The sequence below is a fragment of the Sorex araneus genome, chromosome 4 (assembly GCF_027595985.1).
Source record: "Sorex araneus isolate mSorAra2 chromosome 4, mSorAra2.pri, whole genome shotgun sequence".
NCBI classification, from domain to species: domain Eukaryota; kingdom Metazoa; phylum Chordata; class Mammalia; order Eulipotyphla; family Soricidae; genus Sorex; species Sorex araneus.
In genome coordinates, this window is record NC_073305.1 from 213,647,143 (window position 1) to 213,670,457 (window position 23,315).

Below are 23,315 nucleotides of genomic sequence, written 5' to 3' on the forward strand. Positions count from 1 at the left end.
TTAGCTATAAGTAGGTAACTTTATATAAAATCAGTTTCCTGCAGAAGTTGATTCGTTAGAATGGGTTGTGGATTTTCTTGTTTTTCAGACTTTAGGCCATCAGCCAGTAGCTGACTGTGTCCTTTTCCCTATTTCAGAGATTGATTTGTTTTGGCGTTGATTTTGCTCAGCAGTGGGGAATGAGTCTGCTCCTAGCTCCTATTCGGAATGAGGGGGTATTTTTCTTCGACGTGCTGGCAGCCCCTTGCTTGTCTGGTCAGAGGAGAGGGAGTGTGAACATAGTAGGAATCTTGGAGGGCCTGTCAGCCAGCTGTTGTTTCAAGGGTCCTGAAAGACCAGCAGCCTAAATATGGAACGGGGGGGCTGGCAGGGTGGTTTTAAAAAAATTAATTAATAATTAATTAATTGATTTTTTTGATCAAACAGCCATCCCTTCACCAGTGCACATGTTCCAACACCAAGAACCCCTGTATGCCCCCCCTCCCACTCCCCCCCATCTGTAACATGGCAGATGATTTTCACTTTCCTCTCTCTTTGATTACATTCAGATTTTGACAGAAAACCCACTATTATTATTTGGAGTTTTCCCCCAACAATCAGACCTGCTGAAAAGGCATCATTAGATAACTTATTTTCTATTGCTGATAATGAAGGCATATGATATCGCTGTTGCGCCGTTTTGAAATTCTGGTATTTCAGTAGTTAAGTCCAGAGGTATTTCTGGCAGCAGCCACTGCGTTCCGAGATTGGTTTGTGTGCCTCTGGGATCATGGTCGTTCAGGAGCCCTTAGTGGGTGGCCGCTCGGGGTCTCATCTGGGCGGGCAGCAGGGCCGGTTCTGCCCCCCTCCCCATTGTGAGGTTTCCTGCAGGGCGTTTTTATTGCCATTTCACGTTTCTGACTGTGGAAGACGGTGGCTGAGTCGGTAACCCCTCTTTCTCAATAATACAGATAATGCTGAGCTTGCAGCAGAGAGCGCAGAAACGCGCAAGCTACATCCTGCGCCTCGAGGAAATCAGCCCGTGGCTGGCTGCCATGACCAACACGGAGATCGCCCTCCCCGGAGAGGTGTCTGCTCGGGACACTGTCACCATCCACAGTGTGGGTGGAACCATCACCATCCTGCCTACCAAAACCAAGCCCAAGAAGCTGCTCTTCCTGGGCTCCGACGGGAAGAGCTATCCTTACCTTTTCAAAGGTATGGCCTGAAAGGGTGCCCTGGGGCTGCTGAGTGACCCCTGGGCTGGCCTGAGTTCTGAGTGGCCTCCCTTCCCCCGCTCCTTCCCTCTGCTGTGGTGGTGGTGGTGGTGGTGGTCCGAGCTCTGCTCCCTGCCCTGTGGGAGCAGCGGTTCCAGAATTCCTCTAGCATCGTGGGGCAATGCCAAGGGAGAAATGCGGAGCATCACACAGGCCGGGCAGTGTGTGATCCTTTTTGGGGCCGGGCAGGGGTGAGTGTTGGGTGGGAGCACGTTGCTCAGAACCACTCCTGGAAGTGCTGAAGGGGCCTCACTGCTCTCGGGCCTGACCTGAGTTCCGGGTATAAATCCTGCACTCCCACCCTTGGAACCTTCTCCCCTGCCTCCTCCTCATGGGATTTTTCTCCTGTTACTGTCTGGTTTGGGGGCTGCCCCCAGCATTGTTCTGAGAACGTTGCATTGCCAGGATGGAACTCAGGGCTCCTTACGTACAAAGTACATACTCCAGTCTACTTAGTAACTTCTTGAGCCGCCCATGTGGCACTCAGGAGGCCTGGGGGACATTCCCAGCAATTCATGGCCAGTCAGCCCGGGTTATTCAATGGGAGGGTCCACAGGTGTGCTGCTTGGATTTCGTGGTGTCAGATATCACTTGGGTTGCCCCGTTGGTCTCAGGAGCCTTCAGGCTTCCCCCAGTGACCGTGTGGTATGAGGATCACACTCGGGTCGGGAAGCCTGCTAGGCGTGCACCTCAACCCCATACCGCCCTTCTGGCGCTCTCTACGTGATTCTTAATGGAAGTGATTGGAAGCCGTTTGCTAAGGTTTTCCAATCCCCACCTAAATTTTGTGAATTGTAGCCAGCATAGCCAGTGTATGTTATTTTATATCTGAGTAGAATGTTTTTTGATATTCTTTTTGGGGGGCCATACTCAGCGGTGCAGGGCTGTTCTTCATGGGCTTGGAATCAGGCCAGGCTGGGGATTGGACCTGGGGCTCTGCATGCAGAAACCGTGGGAGTCATCTTTCGGGCCCCTAATGTTCTTGTTACCCCTTGGTTCTTGAGTGCTCTCTCTGGTTAAGGACAAGAGTGGTATGTCCCTAGCCCTGGTTGTTCTCTTACCTTTCCTGATCTGGTCCTCTCCTGAGCTACTTTGAATATGTTTCCATAGGACTGGAGGATTTACATCTAGATGAGAGAATAATGCAATTCCTGTCAATTGTGAACACCATGTTTGCTACTATCAATCGCCAGGAAACACCCCGTTTCCATGCTCGACACTATTCTGTAACTCCGCTTGGAACACGATCAGGATTAATTCAGTGGGTCGATGGAGCCACACCCTTATTTGGTCTTTACAAGCGATGGCAACAACGGGAAGCTGCCTTACAAGCACAGAAGGTTAATTCAAGTTCAAATACAGATCTGCTTTTATTTGGAGGTCTATGGTTTAGTATGTATATGTTAGCCTGTGCTGTTACGTTGACAGAGGCTTAGCTGTGCTCCAGCCGATTTACACAGTTGTAAGGGTTAAAGAAAGGAAAGAGAGGAGGCTAGTTTAAAAGTACTTACAGGTAAAAAGGGAAAGGTGCAGAAATACTGACTTTGGGTTCATCTTTCTTGCGATGAATGAAGAATTTGGGGTATTAATTACTTAATGACTTGATATTTTACATCTTTAATGCTTTTTTGTTGGCTTGATAGTAGGGGTCTTTTAAATTTTGTAAATCAGCTTTAAACAGATTTTAAAAAATTGGTGAGGAAAACTTCAAGTTTACAGAGTTTCACTGGGACTTACTATGTTGGAACTGTGAAATTTATACTTTGATTCAGGTAGGAATTTAAGTTTGACATCATTTCTTCTAGAGTACCTAGTGTATGCCAGAAACAGTACTGAGTATTGCTGATTAAAGATAAATACAACTTTGTATAATGTATTGGGGTTTCACATGTAACCAAAAGATATGATTCTAATTAGGATATATGGGGGAAAGGACAAGAATCCCAAAGGAGTCAAGTTTGAGATGTAGGTGTTAGGAGACTGTAGAGCGATTATTGAAGGGCAAATTAGAGATGAGAGTAAAGAAATAGTTATCTAAATTGTTGTGTAATGTGTTCTTAATATCTTTTATTTTATACTCATGTTTAAATCACTGTACAAGAAAGAATTATTCAGAGAAGGAATTGTGGGGATTTGAAAGTGAATTATACATGACAAAGAAGAGTTTGGCCATTGAGTTTGAGTTGAACTTTAAGAAGGTGTGACATTAGACCAGCTTTTTAGTACAGTAGTGTTACTTTCGAGAAAGCTGTGTAATTAGAAGGTAGCTGGGTAGTGCAGGAGAGTTAACAGGTGCTTGAAATCTAGCTGGGTAGGTAGGTGGATGATACCACTGTGAATATCAATTACAGTACTTTGCATGAAAAGTAATCATCTCCATTTAAATAAAATCTTATCTTTGAAAAACATTTTTACAGGCCCAAGATTCCTACCAAACTCCTCAGAATCCTGGAATTGTACCCCGGCCCAGTGAACTTTACTACAGTAAAATTGGCCCTGCTCTGAAAGCCGTTGGACTCAGTCTAGATGTGTCTCGGCGAGATTGGCCTCTTCATGTCATGAAGGCGGTTCTCGAGGAGCTGATGGAGGCCACGCCCCCGAACCTGCTGGCTAAAGAGCTCTGGTCGTCGTGTACCACGCCTGACGAGTGGTGGCGAGTCACACAGGTATGTGCTCAGGGGCAGGGGCTGGGCTGTTCCCTGCCTGCTCCTTTGTCTTTCTTGCTTGTCACTTTTCTTCCCTCCCTGTCTGCTCACAATTTGTATTTGATTCTCACCTTAACACTGATTTTTATAAGGCAGTGTAGGAGGAATTGTGGGTGGAATAGAAAAAGAGACTAAAACCTTTGGCTGGGGAAAACCCGGGGAAGCTCGGGCATAGGCTTTCAGTTTCTGTTTGTTTGGGGGCTTCACCTAATGGTGCTAGGCGCCGACTTCTGGCCCTGTCCTTGGGGATCGGGCAAGCTGGTTCCCAAGGGTTCGTGCAGTGCTGAGGATGGTGCATGCAGCGCCTGAGCTCAGCCACGTGAGCTGTCTCTAGCCTGCTGTTTGGTTTATGAGTCCTTCATTCAGTTCCTGACTGAGCAGCCCAAAGAGGACCGTGGTATTTTTGCGGCTGTTCATTGCAAAGACTGGCCTTGAGTGTGGCCGGGGTAAGATATTCTCTGTAATTGATGTGGCCCTGTCACTGCATGGTCCCTGGGCACAGGGCCGAGTCCTGGAGCACCACCAGGTGCAGCCCAAGAACACCCATCACTGCCGCCCTCTTCAGTAGGAGTGGAAAGGATTACAGAGTTTGACACATGCTGCCACAGGTTCCTTCAGAGGGCCGCTTGCTAACAGTGCTTAATTTGTGTGTTCCGTCCCCCTCCTTCAGTCTTACGCCAGATCGACTGCAGTCATGTCTATGGTTGGGTATATAATTGGCCTTGGCGACAGACATCTGGATAATGTTCTCATAGATATGACCACTGGAGAGGTTGTGCACATCGATTACAATGTTTGCTTTGAAAAAGGTAAAGTCAAAGTGGAATTTACAGTGGGGGGTGGAGGGGCCACGAGGTGGGACGGCCACATGTGATTTGTTGAAAGACCAAAATCATAAGGGTGTGTCTTTTCAAGGTAAAAGCCTGAGAGTTCCTGAGAAAGTACCTTTTCGAATGACACAGAACATCGAAACAGCGCTGGGCGTGACTGGGGTCGAAGGCGTTTTTCGGCTTTCATGTGAGCAGGTATGCTATTTCCCTGCACCTCTAGCGGACCTCTTAAGGTCACAAGTCCTGTGTGTAGAAAAGCATCACTTTAGGGAAGAAAATTGGTAGCAAATAAAAGTTTCTTTAAAGCTTTAGCAAAACTTCCCATTCTTCTGAAAACAGGTTCTGCACATCATGCGGCGTGGCCGAGAGACCTTGCTGACGCTGCTGGAGGCCTTTGTGTATGACCCTCTGGTGGACTGGACAGCTGGGGGCGAGGCTGGCTTCGCTGGTGCTGTCTACGGGGGCGGCGGCCAGCAGGCCGAGAGCAAGCAGAGCAAGAGAGAGATGGAACGGGAGATCACCCGCAGCCTCTTCTCCTCCCGGGTAGCTGAGATTAAGGTGAGCCCAACACACCACGTCCTCGGAATCACTGTTTGCAAGAGTAGATGGGTCTATTAAAATGCTCCGTAAGGCTGCTTTCCTAAGAATTTTCTGTCATACCCAGTAGTGAGAATGACAGTGAGAGGGTTGGGAAGAGAATACGAAGATGAGGGCCTTTGGATCCTAGCACCCTGTGACTTCCTGAGCATCCCTGGGTGTAGCCCTGGTGGCCCCTGGGTGCTGCCAGAGTGTCCATAGTGGTTTCTGGCCCTACTGGCCTCGAGCGCATCCGCTGGCCTTGTGTTGGATGCCTGACTTGACTGTTGGGAGTGGCCTGGGATTTTCCTGAGCTCTGCTTTCACACTATCGGGGTAGTCAGTGATCCAAGAAATTTGTAGTTGAAATAGATTGAAATGTGTGTATCAGCGACTGGCATTCATGATTTTAACATCCCAGTCACCAGTGGTGCTGACCTGGCTGGATGGCCTGGGAGTGACTGCGTGAGTTTCTCAGTTTATGACTCTGAACTTGAATGCTTTAGTTTCCCCTGTGACTTGTGGGTGACGCAGGGTTTTGTTGAGATTTGAATAACAGGTAGTGATCTTCTCACACGGTGCTTCCATCAGATACCCTCGTAGCTGACAGCTGACCCTATCCAATCTCCCTGCACTTCTGCTTAACAGGTGAACTGGTTTAAGAATAGAGATGAGATGCTGGTTGTGCTCCCCAAGCTGGACAGCAGCTTAGACGAGTACCTGAGCCTGCAGGAGCAGCTCACTGAAGTGGAGAAGCTGCAGGGCAAGCTGCTGGAAGAAATCGAGTTCCTCGAGGGAGCCGAAGGAGTGGATCACCCTTCTCACACTCTGCAGCACAGGTTTGAGACAGTTGGGCGCTTCTCTCTAGAGCTGACAGGGCCCTGTTCGGGCTCTTCTCTAAAGAGTTGACGTGGGGGCCTCGGAACTCTTTAAACAGATGACATGTAGCAGAACTTTTGTATTTATGTCAGTGGTGTCCATTGGGACACTTGCAGCCGTTCACGCAGTCTGAACCTCTCTCGAGACTGCAGCTTTAAAATACTATTCAGCAGAGCTTGGCTGGGCTCTGACTCGGCTAGGGCATTTGCCTTGCTTGTGTGAGGTCTTGTGTATAGTTACTGTCAACACATGTTCCCTTAAGACACACTGGGTATGTCCCCAAAATACAAAAGAAAAAACTCTTAAAATTTTTTCAGTTAATTGTATGTAATTTGGACTGGAGCGATAGCACAGCAGGTAGGGCATTTTCCTTGCACATGGCTGACCCGGGTTCGATTCCTCCGTCCCTCTTGGAGAGCCCGGCAAGCTACCAAGAGTACCCCGCCCGCATGGCCAGAGCTTGGCAAACTACCCGTGGCATATTCGATATGCCAAAAACAGTAACAACGTCTCACAATGGAGATATTACTGGTGCCCGCTTGAGCAAATCGATGAACAATGGGATGACAGTCTACAGTGCATATATAATTTAAATGTTAGTTAGTTCATGAAGTAGATGAAGAGCATAGTGGAGTACTGAACTTGGAATCAGAAAATCTGGATTTTGGCTTATCTTTATACTTTGTATCTAAATACTTACTGATACAGTGGCCATTGTTTAATCTATTCTCCTTTGTGGAGTGGCGGCATTGCGGCACTCCCATTGATGCTTAGGGATTACTCCTGGCTAAGTGCTCAGGGATCACTCTTGGCAGTGTTCAGGAGACCATATGAAGTCCTGGGGATCTAACAGGGTTGACCGCATGGAAGGCAAACATCTTATACTATTTTTTGATTCTATTTCATCTACTTTTAATGAAGTTTTAAATTATTTCATTAAATACAAAGATTTTGTAATGTAAATATGACCTTCAGCCAGAGCGATGGTATAGTGGGTAGGACCCTTGCCTTGTACCAGCTGACCTGGGTTCAGTCCTTCAGTCCCTGGTACCCAGTATGGTCCCCAAGCCCCACCAGGAGAGATCCTTGAGCACAATGCCGGGAGTAACCCCATGAGCATAGCATCACCAGGTGTGGCCCAAAAAGCGCCATCCCCCCAATGGGTTAAATGACCTTTCATCGAGTATATGCTCAATAAAAACGAGTTGACCATGTAAGTGCCAAGAAAGTGCTGCTTGACGTTCTGAAACTGTAATCAGCCAGCAGGCACCAAACTTTTACTTTCATGTTATTTAAGACCTTGTAGATAGGGTGGAGTTTTGTTTAGGTGATTGTGTTTATAAAGGCTGGCCATGTTACTCAATTCCAGAGCATGTGGGAGGTGCTGGGTTTGATTCCTGGCATCACAAAAAATTCTTTGGTATCAGTAAAAAAAAAATGAGTATTGTTCAGTAATCGCGTCCTCCTGATTGATAGATGCTCAGCGGGGAGTCCCACTCACGAGTACACTCAGGAATGTGAAGGAACAGTAATTTAGAATCTCTCCTCTCGCCCCCAAACCCCCCTTTACCTAGGTATTCCGAGCACACGCAGCTGCAGACTCAGCAGCGGGCTGTTCAGGAAGCCATCCAGGTGAAGCTGAATGAGTTCGAGCAGTGGATCACGCACTATCAGGCCGCGTTCAATAATTTAGAAGCCACACAGCTGGCGAGTTTGCTCCAGGAGATCAGCACACAGATGGACCTCGGTAAGGGCTGGCTGGCTTTCCACACGTGTGTGCATTTCGTGGCTGGGGATTTATGAGTGTGGGGTTGCACGTGGGGCTCCTTTCCTAGGACTGCTGGTCTGAAATGGCTTCGTGGTCTCTGGTTGTTTCGGGGTTTCATTTTTCGTTTGTTTTGTTTGCCAAAAGGTCCTCCAAGCTATGTCCCAGCAACAGTGTTTCTGCAAAATGCGGGCCAGGCCAATTTGATCAGCCAGTGCGAGCAGCTCGAGGGGGAGGTTGGCACTTTACTGCAGCAGCGGCGCTCCGTGCTCCGGGGCTGCCTGGAGCAGCTGCACCACTACGCGACCGTAGCCCTGCAGTACCCCAAGGCCATTTTCCAGAAGCACCGAATCGAACAGTGGAAGGCCTGGATGGAAGAGCTCATCTGCAACACCACGGTGGAGCGCTGTCAGGAACTGTACAGGAAGTAAGGCCACAGCGCTCAGTTTCCTTTAGCGTGGGGTGTGGCAGCAAACTGGTCTTTGACTTTATAATTACATAGTGATTTTTATTTTGGATTTGGGGCCACACCTGATGGTGCTTGGTACTTATTCCTGGCTCTGCACTCAGAAATCACTCCTGGTGGCCTTTGAAGGACCTTGAAGGGTGCCAGGGATAGAACCTAGGTCAGCGGCATGCAGAGCAAGTACTCTGCCCACGAACCTGTCTCTGGCTGCTGCGTATTTTATTCTTCTGCTTACTTGTTTGGTAGATGGAATTTGAATAGAGGTACTTTGTCTTGAATTTAAGAGGATAGGGCATCGTGTTTTGCTGTGAGACAGTATGTTTGAGGGTGGGGGAGATGAGAGGGTTGGGCACTTGTCTTGTACATGGATGACCCAGGTTCTATCCTTCAGCATCGTATATGGTCCCCTGAGCCCCACCAGGAGTGATCCCTGAGCACAGAGCCAGGAGTAACTCCTGAGTATTGCTGGGTATGTTCCAAAAGGCCAGAAATACAAATAAAAGGGTCTACAGGAAAATCCTTACCTTAAAAAAATAAAGTACATAGGTAAATTGACTCCATGGTTTTTACTGTAAATGATTCTCTTTTCTTCAGATTTGTGTGGGGGCAGTTTGTGTGAAGACCTGACTTCATTTACAGGCAGGGGGTGTTAGCTCCTAGTCACCCACGTCTTGTGCCTCTCCAGGTATGAGATGCAGTACGCTCCGCAGCCCCCGCCCACGGTGTGTCAGTTCATCACAGCCACGGAGATGACCCTGCAGCGGTATGCAGCCGACATCAATAGCAGGCTCATCCGCCAGGTGGAGCGCCTGAAGCAGGAGGCCGTCACCGTGCCCGTTTGTGAGGATCAGCTCCAAGAAATTGAGCGCTGCATCAAGGTCTTCCTTCATGAGAATGGAGAAGAAGGGTCTTTGAGTCTCGCAAGTGTTATTATTTCTGCCCTTTGTACCCTCACAAGGTGAGTGACTTTCTCAGAATATTAAGACCATTTTCTTTTGTTGAGAACAGCGATGTGTATTGAGATTTCTTTGATTTACTCTCAAATTGAAGGCAGCGTTACAGCTGCTCTCTTGCTGTTGAGATTTTGAGGTATCCCCTTTTGCGTGCGAGTTGAGCTAAGTCTGTTTCATTGTGTAATTCATCACATTTAGGCGGAACCTGATGATGGAAGGCGCGGCCTCGAGTGCTGGGGAGCAGCTGGTGGATCTCACTTCCCGGGACGGAGCGTGGTTCCTGGAGGAGCTCTGCAGTATGAGTGGCAACGTCACTTGCCTGGTCCAGCTGCTGAAGCAGTGCCACCTGGTCCCTCAGGACCTGGACATCCCCAACCCCATGGAAGCATCTGAGGCAGTTCATTTAGCCAACGGAGTCTATACCTCACTTCAGGTGAGCACTGTCAGGTGACCTGAGCATCTCCTATGTTCGGTGTTAGTTATTCATCTCTTTAGAAACAGCAGTTTGACTCCTTTTGCTCTGAGAGCTGCCTGCACAGTCCTGTCAGATACAGTCCACGTGAGGTTTGCAGCTATAGTTTGGCCGGGACTGCAGAGTTCTGGATTCATGGCGTTTGATCTCTCAGTGTGAAACTTAATCTAAACTCCAGGAGCATTCAAATATTTTTCTCGCATATTATAGGAGTTAAATTCAAATTTCCGGCAAATCATATTCCCAGAGGCACTTAGATGTTTAATGAAAGGGGAATACACTCTGGAAAGTATGCTCCATGAGCTGGACAGTCTGATTGAGCAGACGACTGACGGCGTCCCCCTGCAGACTCTAGTTGACTCTCTGCAAGCCTACTTAAGAAATGCTGCTATGGGACTCGAGGAAGAAACACATGCTCATTATATCGATGTTGCCAGGTAAGTAAATGTTAGCTGTGCTCTTTCCTTGGGAAAGAGATAGAGAAGTCAAGTAAAAATATTCTGAGCTCTTGTTTTTCACTTCTTTTTTGGAGGGGAAGGATGGAGGGGAGGAAACCTAGGGATTCAGAGAATCATGTGCTCTACCACTGAGCTTTATCCCTATCCCCAGTTGTAATTATTTACAAATGCTGACACTTAAGCCTTTTAAAAACATCTTTACTTTGATGAGGCTCAAAAGCTAGTATGACTTGACCACAAGCAAATAATTAGAATCCATTAGCTTTAGAGTTGTGATTATTTGAACTAATGCCATCCTTATAACAGGTACATTTTCAACTTAAGTTTTTACTCCATTACGCACACTTTTAGATAAATAAATTTTTAAAATATCCACGCTGAAAGAGAAAAGAACTGTGATTCTTGATGCTTTTTACATATTCAGGGCTTGTATTATTTCTGTGTGAAGTCAGACTGTATTACTATACATAGGTTTTTGGAAACTTTGTCATCGTGTGAGCTTACATATATGAACAGTTGCTGATACTGACTTCTAAACACTGATATCCTGTCGCAATTAGCACTACTTGCCATTTCTTTCTGAGATTCTTTTCATGTTAATGACATTCTAGAGTTAGTATCTGGCTGTGATGTGAGACTTGGTGTGACTTTCCTTGTTCCCCGGACTTCTCAATCTTGCTGAGGATTAACTCCCCTTTCTTTCTCCTAGAATACTTCATGCTCAGTATGGTGAATTAATCCAGCCAAGAAATGGCTCAGTTGATGAAACACCAAAAATGTCAGCTGGCCAAATGCTTTTGGTAGCATTTGATGGCATGTTTGCCCAAGTTGAAACTGCTTTTGGCTTACTAGTTGAAAAGGTAAATATTGACTTGGTTTGATGGATAATGAAGTTTTGCAACATGACTGTTCTGTGTGTGAGCATTGAGAGTTGTACTTTGTTTTTCTTTGTTTACCTAGTTAAACAAGATGGAAATTCCTATAGCATGGCGCAAGATTGACATCATAAGGGAAGCCAGGAGTACCCAAGTCAATTTTTTTGATGATGATAATCACCGGCAGGTGCTAGAGGAGATTTTCTTTCTAAAAAGACTGCAAACAATTAAGGAGTTCTTCAGGCTTTGCGGTACCTTTTCTAAAACATTGTCAGGTAATATTCCAAATGAAAAATTATTGGTTCAGTCAGTTCAATTGTGTTGTATTTGGAAGGGGTCAGAATGGTGTAGATTTAGTCCTCTGTTCCTAAGGTCACAGGTATTACAAAGAAGCAGAATTATTGCCTTATGATATGAAATATTTTAAGAAAATGCTCTTATTTTAGGATCAAGTTCACTAGAAGATCAGAATACCGTGAATGGACCTGTCCAGATGGTCAATGTGAAGACCCTTTTCAGGAACTCTTGTTTCAGCGAAGACCAAATGGCCAAACCCATCAAGGCGTTCACAGCCGACTTTGTGAGGCAGCTTTTGATTGGACTGCCAAACCAGGCCCTCGGACTCACGCTTTGCAGTTTCATCAGTGCCCTGGGCGTAGACATCATCGCTCAGGTAGAAGCAAAGGACTTTGGCGCTGAGAGCAAAGTGTCTGTTGACGATCTGTGCAAGAAAGCCGTGGAGCACAACATCCAGGTGGGGAAGTTCTCCCAGCTGGTCATGAACAGGGCGACGGTGCTGGCCAGCTCCTACGACACCGCCTGGAAGAAGCACGACCTGGTGCGCCGGCTGGAGACCAGCATCTCCGCGTGCAAGACCAGCCTGCAGCGTGTCCAGCTGCACATTGCCATGTTCCAGGTAGGTGTCAGTGCTGCTCGCAGCCGAGCCCGGGGCCTCGGCGTGTGTGCTGTGGACTCTGCACCAGGAGGGCGCCTTGGCTCCGGCGTTTGCCACTGCTGTGGGTGTCTCCTCGGTGCAGGAGTTTGGAAAAACTGCAGCAAATGACTGTGAAATACTAAAAAAAAGAGAAAGTTTTAAGCCTTCTGAATTGTGCCTGCTCAGGCAAATCACCCTTAACATCTAGGTGCTTGTTTTTAATGTATTTGAGATGAGTTGTTTTTTATACTTTGGACCCTTAGATTTTGTTTTTTTGTATGATTACCACTTTGGAGTATAATTTCTAATGGTTGAGTCTGTGGCCCCCCTCCCCCCCAGTTTGTGAGTGTGCTTCCTGTGTTGTTTAGATTATTTCTAAAGCTATTTATTTTCTGATGCCCTAATGATGTGAGAATGTTTTGCGCGTAAATCTGTCTTCGTTTGGGAATTGTTTTTAAAACCTGTTTTTAGCAAATGGTTTGTTTGAGCAGAGCAGTGAGGCGTCAGAGGCTTCATGAGTGAGATGAATTGGATCCCAATGAGATGTGCTATGTGAACTTGGGTTTAACTGCCCCCCAGGTATATGTTCCTTGTCTGTAGAGTGGACACAGAATCCTTTGAGGATTGGTGATCATGCAGATTTAAGTGACTGTACAGTTAAACAGCTTTTGTACATTTCATTTTCAAATAATGATTTCACCATCTTCAGCCAGCTTGTAGCCAGTTGAGTAATATACTAGAGCTGTGTTTTCCTGGGATCTGTTTTGGCTCCCTTCATAGCATTGGCAGTCCCATTGGACCACTTCCTGATAGTGGAATTGTTATCTTCAGCTCAGTGCATAGAGCTACCCTACTTTCTGCTCCCTGCAGTCTGACACTTAGCTTTTCACTTTATTTTTCTTTCGTAGAAAGAGTGCTGAGTTTTACTTTAGTGTTTGGCAGTACTTGGCTCTGAGCTCGGGGGTTCTTCCTGGCCATGCTCAGGGCTCATGTGGGACTGGGGCTGGACCCTGGGCTCCCCACATGTAAAGCATGTGCTCAGCTCCTTGAGCTACCTTATTGGCCCCATTAATTTTGTCAGTTCACAAATAATTCGTGTGAATCTTGGCTTGTTTCTGTTTGGGGGCCACTTCATGCTACTCCTAGCACATTGCTCAAGGGACTATCCCAATGATGCTTGGGTGAATCACACCGTGCCAGGATTTGAATCCTGGACTGCAAAACTTGTGCATTAGCCCTTTGCACTATCACCATAACCCTTTTTTGCAATTCCTGAAATTGCTCTTACTATATGTTAAAAAGTTCTGTTTCTAGGGGGCTGGAGCAATAGCACAGCGGGTAGGGCATTTGCCTTGCACGCGGCTGAACTGGGTTCGATTCCCAGCATCCCATATGGTCCCCTGAGCACCGCCAGGGATAATTCCTGAGTGCAAAGCCAGGAGTGGCCCCTGTGCATCGCTGGGTGTGACAAAAAAAAGCAAAAATAAAATAAAATAAAAAATAAAAAGTTCTATTTCTAGAACATTAGAACTTTTAAAAAATGTTTCATTCTGAAAAGAAATGTGAAAATGCTAATAAATTTTGTATGTTTTGGAGTTTATTTCTTTGAAACTTTGACTGGAAAACATTTAAAAAAATCCTTTGCGTTTTATTCATCTGAACACTTTGTGAATGTTATGCTATGCATATCTTTTCCGTTGTAATCTGTGGGTCATTTGGGTCCTCCGGGGTGACCTTTAGAGCATAACAGATGGCTCGATCACCTGTCACCTGTTGCCTTTCTTGGTCCATTCTGTTTGAGTGGTTCGCCTGGGACACTGCAGTGCTGCTCACGGGCACCCATGTGGCCTCTGTGTGGGCAGTTCTGTATGCCCTCCCGACCCCCTGCAAGCAGCACGGTCTGCGGCCCCCCTCACCTGAGCCTTGTCTTTGCAGAGGGGGCGGAGGGGTTGTGGACTAGATGTTTACATATGTTAGCAAACAGGTTTATATTATTTTTGTTTTGGGCCACACCTGGTGATGCTCAGGCTTACTCCTGGCTCTGCACTCAGGGATCACTCCTGGTGGGTTCTGGGGACACACGGGATGCGAAGGCTTGAACCTGGCTTAGGCGCGTGCAGGGCAAGCAGCCTGCCAGCTGTGCCATGCCTCCAGCCCCGAGAACTCTTATTACGGAGCTGAGAGTCACGCCCGCCATTATGTACCTCAGGACGTCTTTCATCTGCGTGTGACTCAGGGGGAGATGTTCCTTCTCTGCTTTCTGCTGCCTACTCCCCTGGGCTGTGTCCGGGTGTTGTTTTTTTCCTTCCCCACTTGTGACTCACACCTCTGCATACCTATTGCTCTAAAGGTGTGTGTTCTGTGGTCTAATGACATCTTTCTGTCCCTGTACAGTGGCAGCATGAGGATCTCCTCATCAATCGACCACAAGCCATGTCTGTCACGCCCCCGCCTCGGTCGGCCATCCTGACCAGCATGAAGAAGAAGCTCCACACTCTGGGCCAGATCGAGACGTCCATCGCCACAGTGCAGGTGCGTGGGGCCAGCCCCTGCTCCCCGGGAGCCACTGCTTTGTGCCACGGGGCAGAGACTCCGGCTGCTTGATGGTCAGAATCCACTTACCTACAGACTGAGCTGCCAGGCGCATGGGGGATCCCGGGCTTGCGAGCCTGTGTGTGCAAGGCAGGGCTGTTCCTCTGGACCAGGGGTATACCCCCTTTTCACTTGTTCTTTTATTTGGTGCGGGGGTCACACCTAGTGGCACTCGGGGCCACACCCAGGTCTGCGCTTGGGGTTTGCCCCTCCTGACAGTGATCAAGGGACCAGGCGGTATTGGGATCGGCCCTAGACTTGCCACGTGCAAAACCCATGCTTGGTCCTCTGAGCCAGCCCTCCAGCCCCTCGCTTGTAGTTTAGACCTTGCTTTCTTACATTTAGGGTAGTTGAATTTTCACTCGCACTGTATATTGAAACTAAATGTTTAAGGTTTGTAATGAATTGGATTATTACTGTACTTTGCAGAAAAGGAACCTGGTGATTGGGAACACTTGATTTTGGGGAGGTCGGGGGTGGGAGCACTCCTGCCTGTGGGGATCCGAAAGTCACATGCAAAGCAAATGCAGTACCCACTGTACCTCCAGCCCTTTGGGAACACTTGAACATTTACTTTGTTCCTGAAGTGCTTGTACACAGTTATAGCTGGCTTATTGTTGTTTTCATTTTGGGCTTTTTTGGTTCAGTATTATCTAGGAAGCATAGACATATCTTAATTGTATATTTTTGTCATATCAAAGGCAGACCAATTTTCCAAAGTATATTTGCATATCATATTTTTTGTCATTTTATCTACGTATTTAATTTCACTTTTAATAAGAGGAATGGATCTTTTACATATATAAATGTATGTATAGCTTCATACCTCATTCAGAAGATTTTAAATTTCATGAGACTGAAAAATACTTATGATGTAAAAATAACAAATGTTCTGTTGTTATTTTTGAGCATCTTTGATGTTAAACACCCTTATAAAGTATAATGTGGTTAGAGAAGTTAGAGAAAAGACTTTTAACTTTATTTTTTTTAGTTTATTTGCTTTTTGGGTTACACCTGGTGATGCTTAGTGGTTACTCCTGGTTCTGCACTTATGAATTACTCCTGGTGGTGCTTGGGAGGCCATATGGAATACCAGGGATCAAACCTGGGTCAGGGATTGAACCCGGGTCGGCTGCGTGAAATGCAAACGCCCTACTCTTGTACTATCGCTCCAGCCCCTGAGATTTTTAACTTGAGAATGAACTCCTGCCCTCCAGTTAAAGTTTAACTTAAGAGTGAACCTCTCCCCCATGCCTCTTATTTTGTTTTTGGTTCTTGGGCCACTCATGTTGGTGCTCAGGATTTATTCCTGACTTTGCACTTGGGAATCACTCCTGGCAGGCTTGGGGGACTATGTGTGATGCCGGAGATTGAACCTAGTTCAGCTGCTTGCAAGGCAAGTGCCCTGCCTGCTGTCCTATCACTCCATCCCTTGCTCTTTCCGATCGTACTGGTATTGGTGTGGCCATGTGAAAGAATGAGGGTAGAAAAAGAATATAAGTTCTTCCACCTGATATGTTGAAAAAGAATGAAAAAAACAACTCTCATATAAAACCTTATTGATGTGATACTCTGAATGGGATTTTTTAAAATTCATAAGCTTTTAGAGTTGGGGATTCAGATTTTTGTCTTTTATAATCAAAACTTTCAGTGACTTTTTTGTGGATATTACAGGTAGCACAGTAGAATTTGGTATCATAAGCGGTCTGGTTTAAAGACCAATTGGGGTGGCTATGGGGGGGATACCACGAAAGCTGAAACTTCCTTCTGCAGATTCTCAAGCTAATATTGCCTCTCCATGTTAGTGTACACCTCAGATATTCAGAGTGAAATCAGTATCCATTCGAGAGTTAGTGTTAGGGACGTTTTCTGAATTCTCTATGCCTGTCCCGGGTGCTTGTTTTGACCGCCAAGCACTTTGTGAGATGCTGAACAGACAGGAAATTTGTCCTTATTCTCTGAAATTCTGCTGGCTTCCATAGGAGAAACTAGCAGCTCTTGAAGCAAGTATTGAACAGCGACTCAAGTGGGCAGGTGGTGCCAACCCTGCTCTGGCACCTGTGCTACAAGATTTCGAAGCAACAATAGCCGACAGAAGAAACCTGGTCCTAAAGGAGAGCCAGAGAGCAAGTCAGGTACTGTGTGCCGTCTTTGATGCTGGCCCGGGGGCCCAGAGGGAATCAGGGCTGCTCCAGGCTCTGCTCGGTGGCCTTCCAGTGTGCTGGTGCCCCTGCCCCACGGCCATCTGTGTTTGGAGTTGCAGGGTTATGTAACTTCGTAGAGTTCCAGGGGGAGAGCAGGGCAGGAGCCGCCCTGTGGCTCCCTGAACTGGAAAGAAGGATCAGCCGACCTCAGGAGACATTCCTCTGGCTAAGTCCACAGTTCCCTGCTAGGGCACTATGCTTCCCAGTTAAACACAACAAGCACGAATTCAACCCCTGGAGTTTAACTCCAGATTGCTCTAAGAGTCTCTTCATATGAAGCAAGCTGATCCAGAGATTTGATATTAATTTTTTCCACATAGCAGTAAAATGTCTTAGTGACTTTGTGGTCTACCAGGGGTTTTATATTGAAATATTGTTATTGAGGGTGGTGGGGGGATAGGAAAAAACAAAACCATTATGTAAATTTTCAGTCAAGTGCATAATTGCACTATTAGGATGATTCTCATACCCCTTATATTGGTTACCAAAATTGGCCATTATTAAACTTACATTGTCTTATTTCTTATTCTTTCCATATTTACTGCATAACATAATTTTATCTCAATATTTCACTATGTATCTAAAGAAAAAGAACTAGTTAAGTACACAATCACGGTGTGTACTTAACAAATAATTGAGAGTACTTATAGTACTCTCAATTATTTGTTTTTGTGATTGGGAGGGCCTGGGGAGGAACATCACTTGGTGCTCAGTGGCTATTTTTAGCTTTGCATTATGGATCACTCCTGGCGGTGCTTAGGGAACTTGATAGGGTGCCAGGGACTGAATTGAGGTTGTGCTTGTGCAAGTGAGGCTCCTTAACCCCTGCATTATCTCTCTGGCCCTGTTTTGTGACCTTTATAGTTAGAGTAGGAGTAGAAGGAGAATAATTCAATAATAATCCAAATAGTGAAAGTTGGGCATAGCGTCCATTGCAGCAGAGTATGACATAGTTCTGTTATGGAGTTGTCTCCGGTGCCTCTAGCATACCCTTATGCATCTTCAGGACCAGTTTTGGTGTTGAAGCCTGGAAATAAATAGCTGGTATTTTTTCCATGTTATTAATTGCAGCATCTTCATTGCCATTATTTTCTTTTTCCTTTTGCTTTTTCACAGGTCACTTTCCTCTGCAGCAATATCATTCATTTTGAAAGTTTACGAACTAGAACTGCAGAAGCCTTAAACCTGGATGCTGCATTATTTGAACTGATCAAACGGTGTCAGCAAATGTGTTCATTTGCATCACAGTTTAACAGTTCAGTCTCTGAGTTAGAGCTTCGCTTGTTACAGAGAGTGGTGAGTCATGAATCTTGATGGGAGTAGGCACTTGATATAAGGCAGTAAGGTCTGTAGTATACCCCCAGGTCTAAGTCATACAATCACTTAATCTGCATTCATTGAGCTTGTACTATCTATACAAGGTTGCTCTGCCAGCTGCTGCGATACTTGCATTTGCTCTCAGCCAAAAATAACTCTCTATTGACACAAAACAGTACAATGATTGAAAAACTTAAAGAGGATTCTGGAACGCCCACCCCCATGGTGTTTCGAGGGTTTGGAGTGGAGGGAAAGGCTTCCTGGCAGGTGACTTGGGCAGCACTGGAAATAGGCCAGAGGACAGGGCGGTGGGAGTGGGGTGCTGAAATAGCAGTCGGCTAAACTGGCATTCATAGTTTACAGGAAGGTGTTAGGCTGTACTATTTAAGTTCGGGCTTTTAAGATAATTGATGAATCTAGTTTGGGGGGGGCCTGGGGGTGCTCTACTGTGGTGCTGGGGCCAACAGGCTCTGCCGGCCAGAGTTGGAGAGGCTGTATGGTGCCAGGGAGCAAATCTTGGCCCTGCAGATGCCAGGCATGTGCTCCAGCCCTTTGAGCTACTGTCCTGGTCTCTGTGATTGCTTTGTTTTATTTTTTGGGCCAAACCTGGTGGTGCTCAGGACTTCCTCCTGGCTCTGTGCTCATGGATTATTCCTGGTGGGGATCAGGGGGACCTATGGAATGTTGAGCTCGAACCCAGGTCAGCCGCATGCAAGATAAGTGCCCCTACCTGCTCTGCTGTCACTCTGGCCCCCTGATTTTGTTCTATAGAGAGATTTATGGGTAGGGGTTGTAGTTAAGCAGCAGAGCACTTATCTTGCATGTGTAAAGTCTTGAGTTTGATCCCTGACACCATAGGGAAAAGTGAAAAATGATTTAGCATAGGTTTAGGATTCTGCACATGGATGATGTTTGTTATTCCTGTTCTGTAACAGTGCATGCCTTAAACTTTCAATTCCCTATTCCCTCTATGGATTTGCAGAAAAGTGCCCAGAGCAATAGTATAGTGGGGAGGCACTTGCCTTGCATGCAGCTGATCTGGGTTCTATCCCTGGTACCACATACGGTTCCCTGAGTCTTGCCAGAGTTGATCTCTGAGTGCAGAGCCAAGAGTGTGGCCCCAGAACAAAATCAAAACAAAGGTTTTGCAGAAAAGTGTGTTTGTGTGTATCTAAGGACATGGTTTCAAAGGATGGAGCATATTTTTTGTACACAGGAACTCGGTTCAGTTCCCACCACCCACATAGTCACCTGAGCAAGCCAGAAGTAGCTTCCACGCACTTTTGGGTGTGGCTCCAGAATAAGCAAAAAATATTAGTATATGTTTTATAGATGGTTTAAATTGTTTTCACTATTTTACTATTCTTGTTTGTTTATGTTTTGGGGGTCACACCTGGCTGGCTCTACTCAGGGTTACTCCTGGCTCCTTACTCTGGAATTACTCCTGTTATTCCTGGCAGTTCCTGGGGGACCGAATGGGGTGCTGAATACAAGGCAAACCCACTACCTGCCGTATTCTGTCTCCAGCCCCTCAAGTACTATTTTATAAGTAGTCGGTTCAGTTCTCAGCAACTAGATTACTCTTTGTCAGAGTTACAAATATCTTTTGAAGGTGATGAAGAAAATCTTAAAATGTTTGTTCCATTTAACCAAATAAATGTTTGTTCTATTTAGGATACTAATCTTGAGCACCCAATTGGCAGCTCAGAATGGCTTTTGTCAGCACACAAACAGTTGACCCAGGATATGTCTACTCAGAGGACAGTTCAGACAGAGAAAGAGCAGCAGATTGAGACGGTCTGTGAAACAATCCAGAATCTGGTGGACAGTATCAAGGCTGTACTCACGGGCCACAACCGGCAGCTCGGTGATGTCAAACATCTCCTGAAAGCCATGGCTAAGGTAAGGCCAGTACTGACTGCCGTTTCCTCTCCCCGCTTTTATAAAAGTACAAAGTAGCTTCATTTATGGGAAAGGGATGTTTCATAAACAATGATTTCGGGTAACCTCTTCCAATATCTTTGTAACTGGTTTGTGTTTCATCAGCTTGGAGTAGTAGTATTCTTACATATACACAGAGAAACTGAGGCTTAAAAAAATTAATTCACCCAGAGTTGTCTAACTAGCTTGTACAGAGTTGAGGCTTGGACATAGGCTCAAGAGTTTTTAAACCTCCAGCCTCTCTTCTGTTAGATTTTTTTCTACCCTTCCTTACAAAGTCTTACAAGTTATCTTAAAAGTGAATGAAATCATTGTCTCTTTCTTCCAGATCCTGCATAATTTAGTTGATAAACTGAGATCTCAGAAAAGGCTAATAACTTTGTCATTGCAAAATAATGACATCTAGTTTTAGGGTTTATTTGTTCGTTGAGTTTTAATTGTATGCTCAAAACAAGACAAGGAATTAAGCTGAAAATAGCGATGCAAACATAGGACTGTTGGAAGACCATTCATATTTTTAGTTCAGAAGTGACTGTCTCAAGGTTAGTTACTGATTCTAAAAATGTTTTTTCATTCTTTAATATATTGATTCTAGGATGAAGAAGCGGCTCTGGCAGATGGCGAAGATGTTCCCTATGAGAACAGTGTCAGGCAGTTCCTGGGTGAATATAAATCCTGGCAGGACAACATCCAGACAGTGCTTTTCACATTAGTCCAAGCGATGGGTCAGGTCCGAAGTCAGGAGCATGTTGAAATGCTCCAGGAAATAACTCCCACCTTGAAAGAACTGAAAACACAAAGCCAGAGGTAAGAATGCCTTCTGGACAAAAGTCAAACATTTGGCAGAATAAATTTAGTTTAGTTCGAAAGTAGTTACTTCGTTAAGCATTTATAAATAAGCCACTTTGTTTTGTGTTTCAGTATCTATAATAATTTAGTGAGTTTTGCATCACCCTTAGTCACCGATGCAACAAATGAATGTTCGAGTCCAACGTCATCTGCTACCTATCAGCCATCCTTTGCTGCAGGTAAGAATTCCCTTTTTCAGAAGGGTCTGAATCTTAATCTCTGAATCTGCATAGAAAGTTCAGATACTGATAAATCTGAATGTATCAGATACTCATAAGTGTCTAATATCCTTCTACATCACTGTATTAAAGGACTCCCTAAGCTCTGTCACATTTCCAATGGTTTAACTTTAAAGTACTTTCTTTTGGGGGTGGGGGGCCCATTTCTGGCTATACTTGGTGCTTGCTCCTGGCTTATGCTCAGGGATCACTCCCTGAGACCATGTGGGGTGCTGAGAACCTGACCCAGGTTGGCCACATGCAAGACAAAACATGCTCTACCTGCTCCGTCCCTGAACTTGAAAATACTTTTGAGAGGGTTGCAGAGATAGCTTGAGGGTTGAAGCACAAATTGCACAGGTCTACCGGCCACTTCCCCATCCACCAGCACCACTGGATGTGGTCATCTGGGCACTGGTTGGTAGATCTGCCCCCAGCCCGCCAAAAAGGAATTTTGTGAGACAGTAAAAATGATTTGTGTTTAGGTACTCTTTAAAGGCCTATTTTGTGATTATAAAGTGTATGCCTAGTAGATAAACTTAGAAAATGATAGATATATGTGCAGGGCAGCTGTGAATTTGTTGTTGATTCTGTATACTTGCAGACAGCTGACACTGAGCCGGGGGTGATTCCTGAATGCAGAGACAGGAGTGACCCCTGTGCATTGCCGGGTGTGACCCAAAAAGTTAAAAAAAAATGATAGAAGTGTGATGTCACAACAAAATGTCCTCATTGCTTAGGCTTCTGTTTGTAAGGATGAGGACTTGGAGGTTGTAAAGTGCAGTCCATTTTCAAGATTGTATGTTTGTAGTCGATGGGTTGAGAGCACCAGTCTGCCCTTCCCTCGGGGTCACCGTCCTAGTTTTGCCTTTCTTACTAACCGAGCTGCCAACTCTTCTGCAGCTGTCCGAAGCAACACTGGCCAGAAGACGCAGCCAGATGTCATGTCACAGAATGCACGAAAGCTGATTCAGAAAAATCTCGCTACATCCGCAGATACTCCACCAAGCATCGTTCCAGGGACTGGCAAGAGTGTTGCCTGTAGCCCTAAAAAGGCTGTCAGGGACCCTAAAACTGGGAAAGGTAATAATCAGTTCAAGCAAGGATGCCTTGAAAATTTTAGCACATTTAAGTTTGACTTAAATGTTTCTTTTGCTTCATAGCTGTGCAAGAAAGGAACTCCTATGCCGTCAGTGTGTGGAAGAGAGTGAAAGCCAAGTTGGAGGGCCGGGACGTTGATCCTAACAGGAGGATGTCAGTTGCTGAACAGGTGATGCATTTTTTAAAACTTGAATTACACATCGAAATGCTCCCAACATGGTGTGGCTTTAGAGCTGGAGAGGTAGTCCAGTGGGTGGGGTAGCTACTTGACGTGCATCTGGCCTGGAGTTGATCTCTGGCACTGTCTATAGTCCCTCACACCAGGAGTGTTCCTGAGCACTGCCAGGTGTGGCTCCCAAACAAAACCAAAAAGTAGATTGCCCGAAAGTCTCAAGTGAGGGCGACATTTGGGGGAGGAACAGTACTTAATAAAAGTGCCTATCCGTTTGCCAGAGTCATTGCTCTGAATTTCTCTCTTTAAAGTTCTATATCTAAATTGGGGGGTGGCACCTTCTCCCACCCCTAGATGTTTGTTTAGGACTTTTTCCGCCTGCAGAAGAGTTGTGGTAATGCTCACATACTCTGACCTGGACTTGGTCAGTCAGTTGCTAATGTTTCCTCTAGACATCTCTCCCTGTGTTGTCTCGTGCTCACACTTGCTGCTGAGTAACTGCCTCACCCCATCCGCGGACCTGCTGGTCTCTGGATGGATTTCACCTTCAGCAGCTCAGGAAACTCAGAGAAACTTCACATGATGTGAAAGATCTTTGTTGCTGAGCCTTTTTCTAAGTGTCATCCTGGCTCTTTATCCCCCAGACAAGATCTAGTCAGGGCGGTAGCCTGCATTTCATTTATTGTCTTATTTTATTTAGACTCTTGGTATTCAGAACAGCTCCCGGTTTTTTATTATGTGCTGATTACGTTG

General features: G+C 45.9%; 1 protein-coding gene across 2 annotated transcripts in view; it reads left to right on the top strand.

The window, feature by feature from the left end:
• The window catches only part of SMG1 (SMG1 nonsense mediated mRNA decay associated PI3K related kinase), a 111,535-nt gene that overhangs the window by 82,719 nt on the left and 5,501 nt on the right, over window positions 1-23,315 (top strand). For both annotated transcript variants that reach the window (XM_055134187.1, XM_055134186.1), the window contains 23 exons: window positions 951-1,197; window positions 2,367-2,596; window positions 3,674-3,922; window positions 4,632-4,770; window positions 4,877-4,986; window positions 5,131-5,349; window positions 6,015-6,205; window positions 7,820-7,992; window positions 8,158-8,437; window positions 9,162-9,434; window positions 9,628-9,862; window positions 10,112-10,338; window positions 11,069-11,219; window positions 11,320-11,509; window positions 11,681-12,150; window positions 14,563-14,700; window positions 16,743-16,895; window positions 18,081-18,260; window positions 19,956-20,183; window positions 20,818-21,029; window positions 21,144-21,250; window positions 22,193-22,372; window positions 22,453-22,559. In XM_055134187.1, the coding sequence (XP_054990162.1) occupies window positions 951-1,197; window positions 2,367-2,596; window positions 3,674-3,922; window positions 4,632-4,770; window positions 4,877-4,986; window positions 5,131-5,349; window positions 6,015-6,205; window positions 7,820-7,992; window positions 8,158-8,437; window positions 9,162-9,434; window positions 9,628-9,862; window positions 10,112-10,338; window positions 11,069-11,219; window positions 11,320-11,509; window positions 11,681-12,150; window positions 14,563-14,700; window positions 16,743-16,895; window positions 18,081-18,260; window positions 19,956-20,183; window positions 20,818-21,029; window positions 21,144-21,250; window positions 22,193-22,372; window positions 22,453-22,559 (4,689 nt within the window). The remainder of the gene's footprint in view (window positions 1-950; window positions 1,198-2,366; window positions 2,597-3,673; window positions 3,923-4,631; window positions 4,771-4,876; window positions 4,987-5,130; window positions 5,350-6,014; window positions 6,206-7,819; window positions 7,993-8,157; window positions 8,438-9,161; window positions 9,435-9,627; window positions 9,863-10,111; window positions 10,339-11,068; window positions 11,220-11,319; window positions 11,510-11,680; window positions 12,151-14,562; window positions 14,701-16,742; window positions 16,896-18,080; window positions 18,261-19,955; window positions 20,184-20,817; window positions 21,030-21,143; window positions 21,251-22,192; window positions 22,373-22,452; window positions 22,560-23,315) is intronic.